Here is a 19027-nt window from a genome sequence, read left to right on the forward strand (position 1 = left end):
CGGGCTTAATGACCCCATCAAAAGGCGCAGGGTTTCAGACTGGATAAAAAAGCAGGACCCATCTATTTGCTGTCTACAAGAGACTCATTTTAGACAGAAGGACACCTACAGCCTGAAAATAAAAGGTTGGAGAACCATTTACCATTCGAATGGTCCTCAAAAGAAAGCAGGGGTAGCCATCCTTATATCAGATAAACTAAAATTTACCCCAAAGACTGTAGTGAGAGATGAAGAGGGACACTATATCATACTTAAAGGATCTATTCAACAAGAGGACTTAACAATCCTCAATATATATGCTCCGAATGTGGGAGCTGCCAAATATATAAATCAATTATTAACCAAAGTGAAGGAATACTTAGATAATAATACACTTATACTTGGTGACTTCAATCTAGCTCTTTCTATACTCGATAGGTCTTCTAAGCAAAACATCTCCAAAGAAACGAGAGCTTTAAATGATACACTGGACCAGATGGATTTCACAGATATCTACAGAACTTTACATCCAAACTCAACTGAATACACATTCTTCTCAAGCGCACATGGAACTTTCTCCAGAATAGACCACATATTGGGTCACAAATCGGGTCTGAACCGATACCAAAAGATTGGGATTGTCCCCTGCATATTCTCGGACCATAATGCCTTGAAATTAGAACTAAATCACAACAAGAAGTTTGGAAGGACCTCAAACACATGGAGGTTAAGGACCATCCTGCTAAAAGATAAAAGGGTCAACCAGGAAATTAAGGAAGAATTAAAAAGATTCATGGAAACTAATGAGAATGAAGATACAACCGTTCAAAATCTTTGGGATGCAGCAAAAGCAGTCCTAAGGGGGAAATACATCGCAATACAAGCATCCATTCAAAAACTGGAAAGAACTCAAATACAAAAGCTAACCTTACACATAAAGGAGCTAGAGAAAAAACAGCAAATAGATCCTACACCCAAGAGAAGAAGGGAGTTAATAAAGATTCGAGCAGAACTCAACGAAATCGAGACCAGAAGAACTGTGGAACAGATCAACAGAACCAGGAGTTGGTTCTTTGAAAGAATTAATAAGATAGATAAACCATTAGCCAGCCTTATTAAAAAGAAGAGAGAGAAGACTCAAATTAATAAAATCATGAATGAGAAAGGAGAGATCACTACCAACACCAAGGAAATACAAACGATTTTAAAAACATATTATGAACAGCTATACGCCAATAAATTAGGCAATCTAGAAGAAATGGACGCATTCCTGGAAAGCCACAAACTACCAAAACTGGAACAGGAAGAAATAGAAAACCTGAACAGGCCAATAACCAGGGAGGAAATTGAAACAGTCATCAAAAACCTCCCAAGACACAAGAGTCCAGGGCCAGATGGCTTCCCAGGAGAATTTTATCAAACGTTTAAAGAAGAAATCATACCTATTCTCCTAAAGCTGTTTGGAAAGATAGAAAGAGATGGAGTACTTCCAAATTCGTTCTATGAAGCCAGCATCACCTTAATTCCAAAGCCAGACAAAGACCCCGCCAAAAAGGAGAATTACAGACCAATATCCCTGATGAACATGGATGCAAAAATTCTCAACAAGATACTGGCCAATAGGATCCAACAGTACATTAAGAAAATTATTCACCATGACCAAGTAGGATTTATCCCTGGGACACAAGGCTGGTTCAACACCCGTAAAACAATCAATGTGATTCATCATATCAGCAAGAGAAAAACCAAGAACCATATGATCCTCTCATTGGATGCAGAGAAAGCATTTGACAAAATACAGCATCCATTCCTGATTAAAACTCTTCAGAGTGTAGGGATAGAGGGAACATTCCTCGACATCTTAAAAGCCATCTATGAAAAGCCCACAGCAAATATCATTCTCAATGGGGAAGCACTGGGAGCCTTTCCCCTAAGATCAGGAACAAGACAGGGATGTCCACTCTCACCACTGCTATTCAACATAGTACTGGAAGTCCTAGCCTCAGCAATCAGACAACAAAAAGACATTAAAGGCATTCAAATTGGCAAAGAAGAAGTCAAACTCTCTCTCTTCGCCGATGACATGATACTCTACATAGAAAACCCAAAAGTCTCCACCCCAAGATTGCTAGAACTCATACAGCAATTCGGTAGCGTGGCAGGATACAAAATCAATGCCCAGAAGTCAGTGGCATTTCTATACACTAACAATGAGACTGAAGAAAGAGAAATTAAGGAGTCAATCCCATTTACAATTGCACCCAAAAGCATAAGATACCTAGGAATAAACCTCACCAAAGATGTAAAGGATCTATACCCTCAAAACTATAGAACACTTCTGAAAGAAATTGAGGAAGACACAAAGAGATGGAAAAATATTCCATGCTCATGGATTGGCAGAATTAATATTGTGAAAATGTCAATGTTACCCAGGGCAATATACACGTTTAATGCAATCCCTATCAAAATACCATGGACTTTCTTCAGAGAGTTAGAACAAATTATTTTAAGATTTGTGTGGAATCAGAAAAGACCCCGAATAGCCAGGGGAATTTTAAAAAAGAAAACCATATCTGGGGGCATCACAATGCCAGATTTCAGGTTGTACTACAAAGCTGTGGTCATCAAGACAGTGTGGTACTGGCACAAAAACAGACACATAGATCAGTGGAACAGAATAGAGAATCCAGAAGTGGACCCTGAACTTTATGGGCAACTAATATTCGATAAAGGAGGAAAGACTATCCATTGGAAGAAAGACAGTCTCTTCAATAAATGGTGCTGGGAAAATTGGACATCCACATGCAGAAGAATGAAACTAGACCACTCTCTTTCACCATACACAAAGATAAACTCAAAATGGATGAAAGATCTAAATGTGAGACAAGATTCCATCAAAATCCTAGAGAAGACCACAGGCAACACCCTTTTTGAACTCGGCCATAGTAACTTCTTGCAAGATACATCCACGAAGGCAAAAGAAACAAAAGCAAAAATGAACTATTGGGACTTCATCAAGATAAGAAGCTTTTGCACAGCAAAGGATACAGTCAACAAAACTCAAAGACAACCTACAGAATGGGAGAAGATATTTGCAAATGACATATCAGATAAAGGGCTAGTTTCCAAGATCTATAAAGAACTTCTTAAACTCAACACCAAAGAAACAAACAATCCAATCATGAAATGGGCAAAAGACATGAACAGAAATCTCACAGAGGAAGACATAGACATGGCCAACATGCATATGAGAAAATGCTCTGCATCACTTGCCATCAGGGAAATACAAATCAAAACTACAATGAGATACCACCTCACACCAGTGAGAATGGGGAAAATTAACAAGGCAGGAAACAACAAATGTTGGAGAGGATGCGGAGAAAAGGGAACCCTCTTACACTGTTGGTGGGAATGTGAACTGGTGCAGCCACTCTGGAAAACTGTGTGGAGGTTCCTCAAACAGTTAAAAATATACCTGCCCTACGACCCAGCTATTGCACTGTTGGGGATTTACCCCAAAGATACAAATGCAATGAAACGCCGGGACACCTGCACCCCGATGTTTCTAGCAGCAATGGCCACGATAGCCAAACTGTGGAAGGAGCCTTGGTGTCCAACGAAAGATGAATGGATAAAGAAGATGTGGTTTATGTATACAATGGAATATTACTCAGCTATTAGAAATGACAAATACCCACCATTTGCTTCAACGTGGATGGAACTGGAGGGTATTATGCTGAGTGAAGTAAGTCAGTCGGAGAAGGACAAACATTATATGTTCTCATTCATTTGGGGAATATAAATAATAGTGAAAGGGAATATAAGGGAAGGGAGAAGAAATGTGTGGGAAATATCAGAAAGGGAGACAGAACGTAAAGACTGCTAACTCTGGGAAACGAACTAGGGGTGGTAGAAGGGGAGGAGGGCGGGGGGTGGGAGTGAATGGGTGACGGGCACTGGGTGTTATTCTGTATGTTAGTAAACTGAACACCAATTAAAAAAAAAAAAAAAAAAAAAATAAAGTCAGTGAGAAAAGCCATGCGTGAGACTCTGGTGCACAGACCCTGTGACACAAGGCAGGAAGGCTGGTGCCACCTCTGGGAGGGGTGACCTCAACGCTACATGACCATCAAGGCCGGTTTCCTCACCTATAAAAAGCCAGGGTGGCAACTGTAAGCCACCGGCCTCCGGAGCCACAGCTGAATCTGCAAATGAATCCTGCTCCACCACAAAGGGAAAATACGTTTCGGCATTAGGGTGACCCAGCTGTCACCCCTACTGTGCGGCAGGCACTGGGAGCAAGTGCTCTCATCAGGTTTCATGTTCTCAGATTTCCTGTCCTGGCCCTGCCCCCGCAACAGCATCACCAAGAGGAACGTCTACTCCCAGCCGTGTCTCCAAGGAAGGAGCTTGAGAAAGCAGGGGCCAGTGACAAGGAGAGTATGGCAAGTCCACCCGGCGCCAGACCAGGCAGGTGAATAACACACCAGGAGCCTCAGTTACTCACAGGGTCAGGTCAGGCTGCTTATCCTGTAAAGTCACCCGGCTGACATGAAAGTACACGCAAAACATGATTTATATTTGATACATAAGTACAATGAAAACATGGCTGTCATCAGCCTCCTTCCTCCGTTTGCCACCCTCGTGGAACTTTCCGCAGCAGCCAAGGGGATTCATTGCCCACCCCCACCCCCAAAAAAATGATTAACTTGTTACAACCTGGGACCTTACAAACAGGTGGCACTGTGGGCCCCTGATGCCTCACCCACCGCTCTGGGCAGCAACCCGGGAGTAGCTCACCACTGAAGCAGCTACACTCAGCTATGCACATGCCTAAGGCTCTAAGATTTTGAAAAAACTACAAAAAGTACAAGAACTCTGCCCTGAGACCTGAGGACAGGTGCACAGGGACATGGCCCACAATGGCCCACAGAGCCAAGTGTCAGCTCAGAAGGAGGGTGAGCTGAGTGCCACACAGCCCAACTGAGTGGAGGCAGCTCTGGTAGGTGCAGCAGCCCAGGCTGGGGGCATGGCCAGCCCCGCACACCACCCCACGAGGTCTGTGCAGGTGAAAAGCACAAAGGCTGGGAGCGCAGACCCCCAAGTGTGCCTGGGTTCAGGTCCCAGCCCCCTGACCAGTGGGGGTACTACCTGGATGTGCAATAGAGCCACCCTGGGTCTCGGTGTCACTTTTTAAACAGGGAACAGTAATAGTACCTACGTCCTGGTATAAGGGAAAGGAGGAAGTGAGCGGGTGTGTGAGGACCTGGTGTGCCTGCAGAGAGGACAAGTGTCACTTCTCCGAGGCCCACATCACAGTACCAACTGCAGCTATGCTGACCGTCGGCCTCCCCCGACCCCGCGGCATTCGAACCTACAGCCGAGACTCGACCTGGGGCCGGAGCTGGGGACCAGCAGCAGGGTCAGACGTGGGCAAGGCTGGGGGCTCCTGCCCATCCACAACCCTTTTTGGGGGAAGGCCGGGGCGCTGACACCCTGGGTGCCCCTCTACCCAGGCACAGGCCCGCGCTGGCCCACACAACAGGCACCAGGGCAGCCCCTGGCACCAAGCCAGGTTCAGAGGAGTGGATGGAGGCCACACGTGGGAGCAAGGGTGGGGGCCTCAGCACACTGGCCGCCCAGGACCCAGACTCGGACACTTCTGTCCTCCTGGTGCCCCATCTGTCCATCCCCCAAACATGGCAGACGACACACCTGCAGAAGAGGACACACGACCAGAGCAGCCAAGGCACTGCATGGTCTGAGGGAGGAGGGAGGCTGAGGATGGGGTGAGGTGTAAGCAGGGGCAGGCAGGCTGTGAAGGAGGGAGGAGGCTTCAGGCAGCCGCGGGGAAGGCAGGCTGCACCCTGGGAGGATGCCAGCGGTGACCCTGGGGAGTGGGGACCCATGCTGCACACCCACCTCCACATACCCAGACCAGTTGTAACTGCTGGGAACACCCGGCCCCCTTCTTCCACTGACCTGGGCCAGGGTGTCTCCGGGGCCTACATGCACGGGGGTCAGCTGGAGCAAGCCCTGAAGGAGAAAGCCAATAGACAGAACGGGTTCTGAGCATGTCAGCCCCTGGAGCCAGCCACACCTACAGCGGGTGCTGCCCCCAATCGCACAACAGGTGCCCAAGGCTGTGTTTCTGGCTGACCCAGTCGGGTCAGGTTTCGTCACTTGTAACAAGTCCTAACCAACCGGGGAAGTGAAAGTGCCACGTGTGGAAGAGAAGGATACGGATTTAGGGAAAGCTGGTGGGTGAGTCACGCAGGACGTCAGAAGGGAGGCTGAGCCAAGGGCAGTGCTTGAGGTGCACGGGTCCAACAGCAATGTCCAGGACAAGCCACCCTGCACAGAACTGCAGGAGCTCAGGAGGACAGGATGGAGCGTCTGGGCCTGGGAGTCAACGGCAGGACACAGACAGAGGTGCACACGGGAGATCTGGTGAGGGCCTCGGCCCCGTCCACGCTGCCCACAGGCCATGGGCTCCAGGGTCAGAGCCCACCTGGGTCTGACTTCTAGGCCTGTGTGGCCTTGGGCAAGCCCCTAACATCTCTAGGTCTAACACCATGACCTCCCTCATCAGCTCAAGGACAAAAAAGGCAAATAAAACCCTGACAATGGTGTCTGTGCCACAGCAGACCTCACAGTTGCTAGCTCCAACTTACTATGACTGATGTTACTATTATTTCATCAACATTATTGAATAATGTTATTATTTCATCTCTCCTCCCTCTTGGAATCTAAGATGATAGTAAAGGAATGAAGTACTCAGGGGTGCCTGGGGGCTCAGCCGGCTAAGCACCTGACTCTAACTCTTGATTTCAGCTAAGGTCACGACATCAGGGCCATGGATCGAGCCCCATAGGGTGTGGACCTGCTTGGGATTCTCTGTCTCCCTCTCCTGCGGCCCCTCCCCATCCCACTTGTGTACGCACATCCTCTCTCTTAAAAAAAAAATAGATTACTCAGAACGTCAAAGGAAATAAGTGCAAAGACATCAGCAGACAAGACACGTCCTGTCTGTGGAAGACAACGAGCAGATGTACCAGGGGCTCCAGGCTTCCCAGGCTGGGAACAGGGCCTGCGAGGAGACATCCCAAGGGGAGCTGAGAGCTGCCCCCACCCCAGAAGGCTGAACCCCATAAGCACCGGGAGCTGCAGGAGGATGTGCCACAGCAGAACACAGAGGTGAGGCCAGCAGGAGGGATACAGGGGCTCTGGGAAGGGAGAAACAGGCCAACCCAGGCCCAGGACAAGCATCAGAGAAGATCGGAGCACAGGGGCAGTCCAGTAAATGTCAAAGTGACCGAGAGCGTATGAAAAACATCTGAATTGTCCGGAAATAAACACAAGGAGGAGGCTGGTGACAGGGCGCTTGGGGAACCTGGGGACACCTCCACAGCAAACGAAGCAGGTAAGGAGGGATGCTGTTATTAAATGTAAGAAAAAGCAAGCCCTGTGCACAGAGGCAGTCCCAGCACACGATACAGTGCGAGGAGGAGCAAGACCCACAGGTCAGATGCAAACCATGAACCACAATGGGGAAACGGGCAGGCCCAGGTGGGCAGGGGCTCGAAGGAGGAGCCTGCAGAAGCCAAGTACCCGTGCGCAGGCCCAGCCCGTGGCAGATACCACAGTCAGCATTGTTACGTTAGGGGACAGAGGTATGAGCACCTTATTCAGAAATAGGAAAAAAGATGTGGGGAACAAAATGAAAGGAATGTAATGGGTCGGGTGGGCGGGCAGGGGCCCTGCGGCCCCACAGTATTTCAGCACAGACTGCCACTGCGCGTGTGTTTAACTCGGCCAAAAAACCATCAATTGTAGCAAAGTTTGTGGAGGAAGAACCTGGATACACACACCTGTTTAGGGTACAACAACCATGCTCCTAAATCCTCCCCAAGTTCAAGGAATAGAAAAGGCAACGTTGTCAAGGTTAACAGGGTTTTGGACTGAGCCAAGTGCTTCTACTAATCCCAATAAACAGGGAGGAGGAAAGTCTTGCCACCCACACACTCTACCACCATGGTGGGAACAGGGGCCACTGCATCCTCCACGTCTGTCCCCACCCAGCCTCTGACTCAGGGCCTACCCGGTGCCTGGGAAAGCGCCCCCAGTGGTCACCAGACTGCAGCCACTTGTTCGGTGCAACGTGCACGCTCAGCACCCGAGTCACCCGGACCCAGGGGTGTTGTTGAGCAAATGCATGAACAGGTTTCTCTCTCATACACACACACACACACACACACACACACACACACAATCTCCCGCTCCCCAACAACCACAGTCACAGGGTCTCCAAACTCGAAGCCACTTGGGGACTTCAGGTGCATTGAATTTACCTCATGTTCCTCTTACCTGTAGACGGTTCCCAACTGGATGTAATGAAAAGCATCAATCTTCATCAGCACCGCCTTAGAGAACAAATACACAACAGGTGAGTCAAGCGCAGCAGGCTGCATATCCAGCGAGGGTTTTGCGTGTCCTCGTACACCCAATCAACACAGGTTGACATGAGAAAGCAGCACACTGCACGCATCTGCTGAGCCTGCTGGTCAGTAAAGTGCGGTGAGGCTCAGCTGGCCAAGCGTCTGCCTCTGGCTCAGGCCACGATCCTGGGTCCTGAGAGGGAGCCCGCCTGGCCCCCTGCTTCTCCTTCCCCTCTCCCTATTGCTCCTACTCCCTGGTAAATAAAATCTTTAAAAAAAAAAAAAAATGCACCGTGCAGCTTATTAAGGAGATGACTGGTCTGCAAACACAGCGTGGCCACTGGCTCCCCACCAAAACACCAGAAATGACTTCAAGAAACAAACAGTATCTTCCAAATAGCAAAACACATTCACTTTTTTCCGATACACAGCCTTTCCCAAAAGACTTTATTTATACAAAGACGCTGTCAGTGACCCGGTTCTTGGGCCCCAAAGAATAGGACGTAAATCAGCTTCCATGCTCAGTAAAGAGAAGGGCCAAGGGGACCTGGACACCATCACATGAGGAACCACGGCAATGAAACCTACCCGCTGCACATCGTAATGAAGTCCACGAATCGCAAAATTTGGGTCATACTCATACTTCCTGATTTCCACCGGATACTAAGAAAGAAGAAAACAGCCACCGTCAGGTAACAGTGCACTAAGGTCACGGCAGGGTCTAGCTTGGTCCCCAGAAAGAAGCAGGGTGACTGTCCCTGCATAGGGGTGGAGGCACCAGGACTGAGCATGGCCAGCCCTCTGCTTTTGGACATGGTGCCTCCTTCTCAGGGCCATCTGTCCACCCCACCCTATGCACCTGCCCAGACACAGGTGAGGCCATCTGGTACTTTCTGGTATGAACCCATTCCTCAAACTATGCAAACCCCAGCTCTGCTCTCACCTGCTAGACCAGGTGCCCCACGTCCTTCCCTCCCGTCAGATCTCAAGATTAGAACCCTAGCTATCCTGCCCAGTGTACCCAGGTCCTCCGGGCCCCTCACCCCAGGGCACCAGGAGTGGGATAGAAGGAGTGTGGCCAGGTGACCTGGCTGGGGTATGCTGGGCCCAGCCTTTCCCTGCTGACCCCATGGCCCTCTGCCCTGGGAGCACAGCACCGCAGGAGGTTGCTGCAGCTCTGGACCCTCCAGCCTCATGGTAAACGGCTTCAGTCAGAACCTGGACCACTGGGGCCTGCGGTGGCCGTGTGGTCGGGCGTGGGGCCCCGGACGAAGGCTCAGTCACAATCATGGGTGGTGGGGTGCAGAGCCACCGAGACCCTTGCCCTCCACCCTCCACGCCCCTCCCCCCACAAATGACCGCCCAGCTGTCAGGTGCACAGGCCCCTGCAAGACAGTGAGGACTGCTCATGCCAGGGCCACATTTCTTTGAAATCACATCCCACACCCAGCAGCCACCCCACACACAGCAGGCATTGTAGCCACGCAAGTGCTGACCCAGATGTCATGCAGAGCTTGCTGATCTCACAGCTGCCGAGAAACCACCAAGTGCTACTGCCACTCGGGGGCATTTCCAGGAAGTGTGAACACTGTACAGTCATGCGTTTTCACAGACTTCACATACGTCCCAGAACCGTACACACAGCATGGTCCCCCTGCTGGACGCAAGCCCGGGACTGTGTACCTGTGGCACCTTGTCCTGCACCGGGGCAATGAGGACCAGGCAGGCCATGGGGAAGATGTTCAGCTCTCCCTGCAAGGTGCTTTTACAGAGCCACCTCCACCCTCGCTCTGCACACACGGCAGATGGAGGGCATGTGCGTCCCTCTGATCCACATCCCGACAGGGGCACTCAGGGGCCATCCAGGCCCAAGAAGCTAGGTGCTTGGGCCAGGAATGTGGTCCAGGCCCACGCCTTGCCCCAGTCCCTGGCCCCATAACCAGCCCTAAACACCAGGGTGCTAGCAGAACATGCCCCCCGAGGGCCAGGTGACCACTCCAAAGATGCACGGTGACAGGGGCTGGGCTGCCACTGTCCTGAGTGGCATCGGGATGGGCATGCCGTGAGCACGGGCTTCTGGGACGTCCAACGAGGCCCCTGCTGACTCCCCAACAGGACAACAGCACAGCGACACCCAGCCACACACCTGCCATGGGCCCCAGAGCCATGTGGCCTTGGGGAGCCCGTCCTGAGAAACACACGGCATCTCCCCAGTGCTCCAGAGACAGTGGCAGGGGGTGTGGGAAGGGACCAGGCAGCTGAAGGGGCCTCAGGGGCACTGGTCACCAGCACAGGCCCAGGGCTGCAGCCCCATCCTACGGCGCATCAGCCAGGAACCTGGGCCGGGTTGCAGTCTCTGAGCGTCGATCTTCCCCTTCCAAAGTAAGGGCCCAAGTTTCCTACTGGAGGTGGAAGGGGACAGGGTACAGCAAAGGACGCCGGCAGCTTGGAGCACTCACGGGGCTCGGTCAGTACAGCCTGCAACTCCTGATTGCAGAGCAGAAGTTCAAGCCCCCCACTGGGTGTTGTGGATATTTAGAAATAAAATCTTCAAAAATTTAAAAATAAAAAAAAGATGCCCAGGAGGTATTGGGGCCGCCTCCAGCCCGCAGCCTGCACAGAACAGAAGGGAACAGAATGGAGCTGCTTCCCTCACTGGGAGCCACGGCGTGGGCTTTCCGATCCTCCTGCCCCTGCTACTCCCAGGGACTCCAGGCTCCTGCCTTCACATGCGCGGCGGGGCGGCCCCATGGGCGATTTCTAGGCTCCACTCCCACCCGAGTCGAGTGTCCCCAGACAACCTATGACGTCAACTGTCCTTGCGGTGGGGGCCCTTTCCAACACACACACACATGCACAGGCACACATGCACACGTACATGTGTACAGGCACGCACACACATGCACACACACAAGCACACAAGCATGTAAACACACAGGCACACACGCACACATACATACACATACGCACACAGACACACATGTGCATGCACACACACATACACACACACACACTTGGGCACACGCACACGCAGGCACAGCATCTCCCAGAACAACTGTCAACAATGACCTCACATCGGGGAAGCCGAAGATGCTCCCAGCAGCCAGGAGGTAACATCGTCTCCAGGAGCCAACAGCAAGATCCTGTGGACGTGTCAGTGGAGAACCTTTCCATCAGCCTGAGAAACATGACTCCGCCAACGTGTCACACACATGGCTGGTGTCTCTAAAAGCAGGAGGCACTAGGGCAGCTGGGAGCACCCGGGGTGCACTCCTTCTTCCAGGCAGCGGCCCGGCTCTGCTGGAGCACCACAGTGCCCCGACACCTGGTGCCTATGTACGTCCAGCCCTACAGATGCAGTGCCCAGGGGTCTCCGCCTTGTGTGTGCACAGCCTCGCACGTCAGTCCTGTCAGATGCAGGGCAGGAGGGCAGAACCAGACTTCTCTAAAGTCTTCACGAGATGGGAGGGCAAAACGACCCGCATCTGAGCATGGTTCTCACTTAACCGTGTCCTTCCCCAAACACGCTGAGGATGTGCTGAACACGCATCTGTGCCAGAGCCTGGGGCGGTGGCAGGAACCAGATGGGGCTGTCTCCTCCCCTAAAACGTGTCCCCTCCACCTTGAGGAGGCCATCACCAAGCCCCCAGCAGAACGCACTATGGAGCAAGGCCTACAAGAGCTCAAACATCCGGGAAACACAAGCAAGATGAGGAGCAGGGCCACAGACCACCTGGGGCAGAGGAAACACAGAGTCCTGGCAGCCAGGCAGTGGAGGGTGGCTGTGGCTCCAGCAGGTGACAGGGTGACAGTAGGGGGGAGCAAGCCAGGGCCCAGCACTTCCAGAGGTCTCGTCTGTCACTCTGAGTGCACAGCCAGACCAGACCGAGTTCTGGGTCCAGGAGCCATGGGGCTGGAAAGGGATGGTGGCCTGGAGCAGACAGGTGGCTGTGAGGCAGTCGGGACACGGCTGCACAGGGTGGCCTCATCCCAGAGAGCAGAGCCTGGAGAGAAAAAAGCGACCCATGGTGTACACGCACCTCTGCACATGGCGGAAGCCAGCCTCACTGGGTAAGCCACGCAGACAACGGGTGCCCCCTGTGACACAAGCCAATGGCACTCCACCTCTGGGGCCTCCCCCTCCCCGGGCCCCCAGTGTAACCACAGGGAGATGTCAGCCAAGTCCCAAGAGAAGCCACCTGCCCAGTCAAGGTTGTCACAAACCAGGGAGTTGTGAGAAAGTGCTAAGAGAGCCCCCAGTCATAGGACAACTGAAAGTGACACAGCTCCCGCATGGGTCCCTGGAATAGGCAATGGATATCAAGTAAGAACAGAGGAAACGGGGTTCCAGGGTAAACTTCAGTCAGTGCGGGTGTTACCAACGCGCTTCTCTCGCCATGATGAAGAGACTGCGGTCAGGGGAACTGGGAGCAGGGGGACCAGGCAGGGGACACATGCAGGAATGCTCTGCGGCAACTCTGCAATCTGCCTACACACCTAAACCTCCCCTAAGATTAACAGTCTGTTAAAAAGAAAAATAAAAGAGAGAGAGCAAGAACTCACAGCGGACAGATCAGACAAGGGTCACAGCCACTGGGCCCTAGAGGTGGGGATGGACTACCACGGAATGACTGGGACCAGGACAAGGCCATGGATCTGGGGGCGGAATCAAGAACCCTTGACACTCCCCCTCTGGTCTTGGTGGACCCATGAAAGGAAAAGGTAGACATAATCATTTCCCTATATTTTGTTCTATTTTTGCAAAAACATGTTGAAAGAAAGAAAGAAAGAAAGAAAGAAAGAAAGAAAGAAAGAAAGAAAGAAAGAAAGAAAGAAAGAAAGGAAGAAAAAGGAAGGAAGGAAGGAAGGAAGGAAGGAAGGAAGGAAGGAAGGAAGGAAGGAAGGAAGGAAGGAAGGAAAAGTGTCGTTAAGAAGGGCTAGAACTAAAAAAAAATAAAATAAAATAAAATAAATAAAATTTAAAAAATAAAATAAAATAAAATAAAATAAAATAAAATAAAAGAAGGGCTAGAACTTCTTACATTTGCTTTTTGGGAAGCTGTGGAATTGCAGACTTACTGTTCTATTGCTGTGCATCTCAAGAGCAGATGTCTTCCCATCTCTACAAGCACATTTAGTCCCTGGCAAGAAAAATGGCACCAAATTAAATGCCTCTTGGAAGAATTATTTTGTTTCATCAGAGCAAGAGAAAAATCTGCATGAGCATAATTGACTCTATTAATATGCCTGACATAATTAGTGTTATGACTGATCTCTTTTATCAGAGCAACAAACAGATGTAATGGGGCTGAATCTTAAGTGATCTTACATCCAGAAGCTTTTCTGATCCTAACGATGGCACCTCCTCTTCCCCATCTATGTCTTCTCTCTGTTCCCCCAAATTTTATACATTTTTGATCCTCAAACATTTTGTACCTTCGTGAATATTTTATTCTCATGTGAACAGAGTGGAAATGTTATTGGCCCCACAAAGAACAACCAGGAATGAAGGCAAGAACGCTCGTGCCCTGGAAACAGATTCTGCCTCCTCCTGACTCGAGGCTGTGGGCCTCATTTTCCCTGTAAGGCAGGGACAGGGGACCTGTGGGGCTAAGGCGCACACAGAGACAGCGGTGACGGCTGCCATTCCGAGGGTCCTCTACCTGCCAGCCCGTTATACATAGTGACTCACTTAATTATGACACCAACTCTGGAGCTAAAGCACCGTGAATGCATCCATGTCACAGGTGGGAACGGCAGCTCATGGAGATCAGGTGGATTTCTCCAGGTTCCCGGGAAGGTGGCGGGAAGGTGGCGGGAAGGTCAGGGCTTGTGTGCTGGCCACACAGTGCCAGAACCTGTGCTTCCAGGACCAAGTAGGAGACCCACACACTGGGCGGTGACCCGAATGACCCCCACACACATAGTATCGGCCCAGCCACCAGGACAGGATGCAGCACCCACGGGGCAGCCACTCCGTTCACTCTTCTGGGGCAGGGTGACCACAGACAGGCCACAGGGGCAGGACCCCTGGGGCTCTCACTTCGCTCTTGGGCCCACAGGGCAGGGCCAGGCCTGCCATGAGACGGAAGGGCAGGCGGCTCTCCAGCAGATGGGGAAATGTGGCTGGATGGGGCTCCACGCAGTACAGTGCCCATAGCTGGACAAGGCCGCCTGCCGGCTTCGCGGAGACGGAAAGGTCACCGCTGACAAATGTCATTCCTGCATTCTGAGTAGGGAGAAACTGAGTTGCTGATTAAATCCCTGATAATCAGAAGCAGAACGGAACAGGAAATACAGGGCATCAAATGATGAAGACCTAAAACTAATGGGAACTGGGGTAGCATTAACAAAGGTATGGTATCCAGAAGCAGGGAGGTGATGGCCTCCCTCTATTCCACATTAGTCAGACCCTACCGGCTGTGACGTCTTCCAGTCAGGGCCTCACACTAGAGACGGATAAATCAGGGCACATGCCCTAAGAAGAGTCACTAAGATGATAAACGACCAGAAAGGAGGCCAAATGAGAATGGCTGGAAACTAAGAATGACCGGGGCAGAGACATGCGGGACATGACGTGCAGCCCACTCATACAAAACACTATCCTAGGGGCCAAGTCAGGAACTCCGATCTCCTACACCCCTCCTTGGCCCCGCCCCCTCCAGCCCTCCCTGGCCCCCACCCACCCCCTGCTGACTCCCAGGCCACTCCCACCCACCCCCACCTCCCACCACACCTTCGCAGGCAAAGCCTTTCCAGACTCTGCCCACGTACCCCGCCCTTGTGTGGCCCAAGCCCTGGAACAGGGCAGGGCAGGGAGGGTGTGCTGGGAAGTGCGCAGAGGCCCCAGCAGGGACCCCACAACTGGCTGCCCCCTGAACCTGCAGCACTACGCTGCACTGCTGCACTCGCTGCGGCACTCGCGCCCCTCGACCCAGCCTCTCCGTGGCTGCTACACGGGCCATGGGGGAGTGGCCCCTGGTCAAAGCCGAGGGACTAAGCGAGGAGAGGCAGGCCCAGCAGTGAAGGTGGAGGAGGCAAGAAGGCCTCCCCACAGCGCAGGTGCCCCTGCGGAAACACGCTGGGGCCCCACACAGACCCGGCCCCGCAGAGGGTGCTCACAGCACTGGTCAGGGTGGCTCCTGGGTTCTGGCTGCAGAGACGCGCTCACTGGGCAGCACAGCGGGTCCTGCATCCTGCCTTTCCTTCCCCACCCTGGGCCCTTGCCAACACCACACACTCGAATGTTCTTTGCGGAACAACTCAAGTCAGTGATGATGGCAAAACACAGCCCATTACCGGAACAATTTCCTCTTTAACCCGAACAGGCGGCCACGTTCATCGGCTTGGGGAGGAGCGCCATCCTGCTCGGCGAGGGATGAGAGCAGAAGTCCGTAGCCCTGTCCCCACTAACGCTAATTTGAGAGTCTTCTATCAAAGAGACGTCGAAAGATTTTGGGTTTTTTCTTTTTTTTTGTTTTAAAGATTTTATTTATTTATTCTTGAGAGGCACAGAGAGAAAGAGAGAGAGAGAGAGGCAGAGACACAGGCAGAGGGAGAAGCAGGCTCCATGCAGGGAGCCTGATGTGGGACTGATCCCGGGTCTCCAGGATCACGCCCTGGGCTGAAGGTGGCGCTAAACAGCTGAGCCACCGGGGCTGCCCAGATTTTAGTTTTTTTTTAAGTAACCATCTTCCAGGTGCGCCTGGGTAGCTCAGCAGGTCAAGCATCTGCCTTCAGCTCAAGTCATAATCCTGGGGTCCTGAAAGTGAGCCCCGCAGGGACTCTGCTTTTCCCTCCCCTTGCCCCTCCTCCTGCTTGTGTTCTCTCTCTCAAATAAATAAAATCTTTAAAAACCAACTATATTCCAATACAAAGTCCCAGCTGTGTGACATAAACGCCCCGGAGAGCTAAGACACAGCACAGCACTCCTGTACTGCAGGCAACGGTGTCCCCGAATGTCTCTGAGGGCAGATCTTACAGCCAGGTTCACACACACACACACACACACACACACACACACACACGCACACATGCACGCACACACGTACACACGCACAAACAAATAACGATGATGAAGGAGGCAGGAGGAAACTCTGGGAGGTGACAGTGTATGGCCTTGACGGTGATAGTGGTTTCACAGCTGTGTACTTATCTCCAAACTCAAGTCATACACATCAAGCATCTACAACTTTCTGTATATCAATCATACCTGGAGTCCCTTGGAATGGAACAAAATCCACTCACTCACTTAACAACACTTCCCTAAGTGACGTGTGCATGCCGACACAAGACCAGGTGCGTTCACAGCTATTGTCCAGTGTCTGGGGAAGGAGGAGACCCACCCTGCCCTCACCCGGTGCTCATTGATGAGAAGGTCCCGCGCGGCATTGAATATCAGCGTGTGAAGGTGCTTGGAGTAGAACACCAGGGTATAGTCATAATCGAAGCCATAGATTTCGATGTCCGACAGGCTCATCTCATTGTTGGAGAAAATGGCATCTGGATTCAACAAGTTGTTCATAATCGAAGGAACCAAGTCTAGGAGTAAAGAAGAACATGTATTATGCCCCGTGATGAATAAGGGTTAGTAGGATTCCTAGGAGTCACAGAGTGGCTTTATCTTGGAAACTCCACACTGCATGAGAGAAGCCACGGCTTCTCTGAGTCCAGTGGCCTAAAATGTCCCAGCCAGGCAAATCCAGAGGCAGGAGCCGGGGGCATGGGGAGAAATGGGGCCACCACTAACATGTACAGCATCCCCCCCGCCCCCAGGGCAATGACAACAATCTCAAAGTGATGATGAACACTGGCTGGACAGCACACCAAATGCCACCAGACAGGAGTTCTCAGTGGGTGTGCGGTACCGTATGTACACAGTATCTCAATAAAACTTACTAAAAAAAGAATCTTTGCTTCAACATCGCAAAAAAAACGTGTTTAGTTTAAAAAACAATACATGCTAGTTACGGATTTCAGAAACCGAGAAACCTATAGATAATTAAATTAAAAGTTAGCACCTCCAAGCTCTCTGGCACCTGCCACCGCAGGGTTCCTGGCCTTACATAATTGACGGGCCCCTGCCAGGGATGCTATTTTCTGAACATGACCACATGGCACCATGTAGATGAAGTATGGAAGCAGGATTACTTACAGGGTGACCAACAGCACTGCTTTCACACATGATCTTTCCATGAAGTTCTAACAGCCTACTGGAATTAGAGGTTTATGTTTAGGAACCGTGTTGGCAATAAAGTTTCTCTCCCTTTCGACCAACGGAGAAGAGTATGTGATGTCCTCAAGCAGGACTGCATCACTGGAAAACCGCTAAGAGCATGTCTCCGACGGCTGCCCGGAATCCCCGCTGGGGTGAAAGCCCAAGGTGTATTAATCATGTGAACATCACCACCAAAAGCTTGGATGTTTAATGTGTCATCACTCAAAATAAACATGAGGAACACGGGAAGCTTAAAACGTATTTCGACACCCTATAAAACCAGTTACAAACACGAATAATTACAAGGCAAAAGGAAAGAATGCCAAACACTCAAAGAGACAAACAGCCTGTCTGAACTTTAGACTCTGAAGTATAACTGGAAGAAGGGCCCTTGACAAAGCAGTTATGCACTTCTTCCCGAAACAGAAATAAGGGTACCGGTTTAGAAAGTGAGTTCCAAGAAAGAAAAAGAAAAAGAGAAAAAGAGAAAAAGAAAAAGAAAAAGAAAAGAAAGAAAGAGAGTTCCTTTTGGACTAATGGATGAAGACATCAAGACCATACAGGCAGAACACAGGACAGAACACAGCCCTGTTACTCAGGCCAAAGCCCTGACGGGAGCCTGGTCCCAGGGCAGCCCAAGCCTAGAGCAGGGACGCAGCTGCAGAGCTGCCCAAGCCCAGTGGACTCCATAAAGGACAAGGCATTTGGCCGTGGCTGTCTACAGTGCGCACTGCTGGTCCCTGCAGCGCGGCTCACCCTGAGCTGACAGACGCACCTGCTACCCGCCCTTCCCCGATGCATTTCTCTGGGACATCGCCACTCGCCCACATTCAGACTGTACAGCCTCAGAGAGGTTCCGCTCCTGACTCCGGGAAGAACGCCCAGGAAGGACCCAGGCCTGGCCAAACACGGCACCTGAGTTCCTTCACCAACATGAACTCATTTGGAGAAGGCTCAGGACTCCTTCTGGCCAGTCATCATCCCACTTTCCCTGCAGCCAAAGTGAACCAATGAGTCCAGTCAAGAAAATTTCTGGATGTGCAAGGGAATTTCATGGAAGAGGTATTCTTTTCTTCCAAGCTCGGATCCAACAGGATATAAAACTGGAGATGTGAGGGGCTATCTCCAAGGTCCTTTAAAAAGGCCAGTATTGGGGATCCCTGGGTGGTGCAGGGGTTTGGCGCCTGCCTTTGGCCCAGGGCGCGATCCTGGAGACCTGGGATGGAATCCCACGTCGGGCTCCTGGTGCATGGAGCCTGCTTCTCCCTCTGCCTGTGTCTCTGCCCCTCTCTCTCTCTCTCTCTCTATCATAAATAAATTAATTAATTTAAAAAAAATTTTTTTAAATAAAAAATAAAAAGGCCAGTATTGGAAGAAAGCAAGGTCAAGAGAA

The 19027-nt window shown here is 51.2% G+C and overlaps 1 protein-coding gene across 7 annotated transcripts in view; it reads right to left on the reverse strand.

Annotated features, from left to right (window-relative positions):
• The window catches only part of NT5DC3 (5'-nucleotidase domain containing 3), a 96444-nt gene that overhangs the window by 22376 nt on the left and 55041 nt on the right, over positions 1-19027 (reverse strand). For all 7 annotated transcript variants that reach the window (XM_072773386.1, XM_072773385.1, XM_072773387.1 and 4 more), the window contains 3 exons: positions 16774-16958; positions 9006-9080; positions 8347-8402 (listed from right to left, as the gene is read on the reverse strand). In XM_072773386.1, coding sequence (XP_072629487.1) covers positions 8347-8402; positions 9006-9080; positions 16774-16958 — 316 coding nt within the window. The remainder of the gene's footprint in view (positions 1-8346; positions 8403-9005; positions 9081-16773; positions 16959-19027) is intronic.

Source organism: Canis lupus, chromosome 13 (assembly GCF_048164855.1).
Source record: "Canis lupus baileyi chromosome 13, mCanLup2.hap1, whole genome shotgun sequence".
Lineage (NCBI taxonomy): Eukaryota > Metazoa > Chordata > Mammalia > Carnivora > Canidae > Canis > Canis lupus.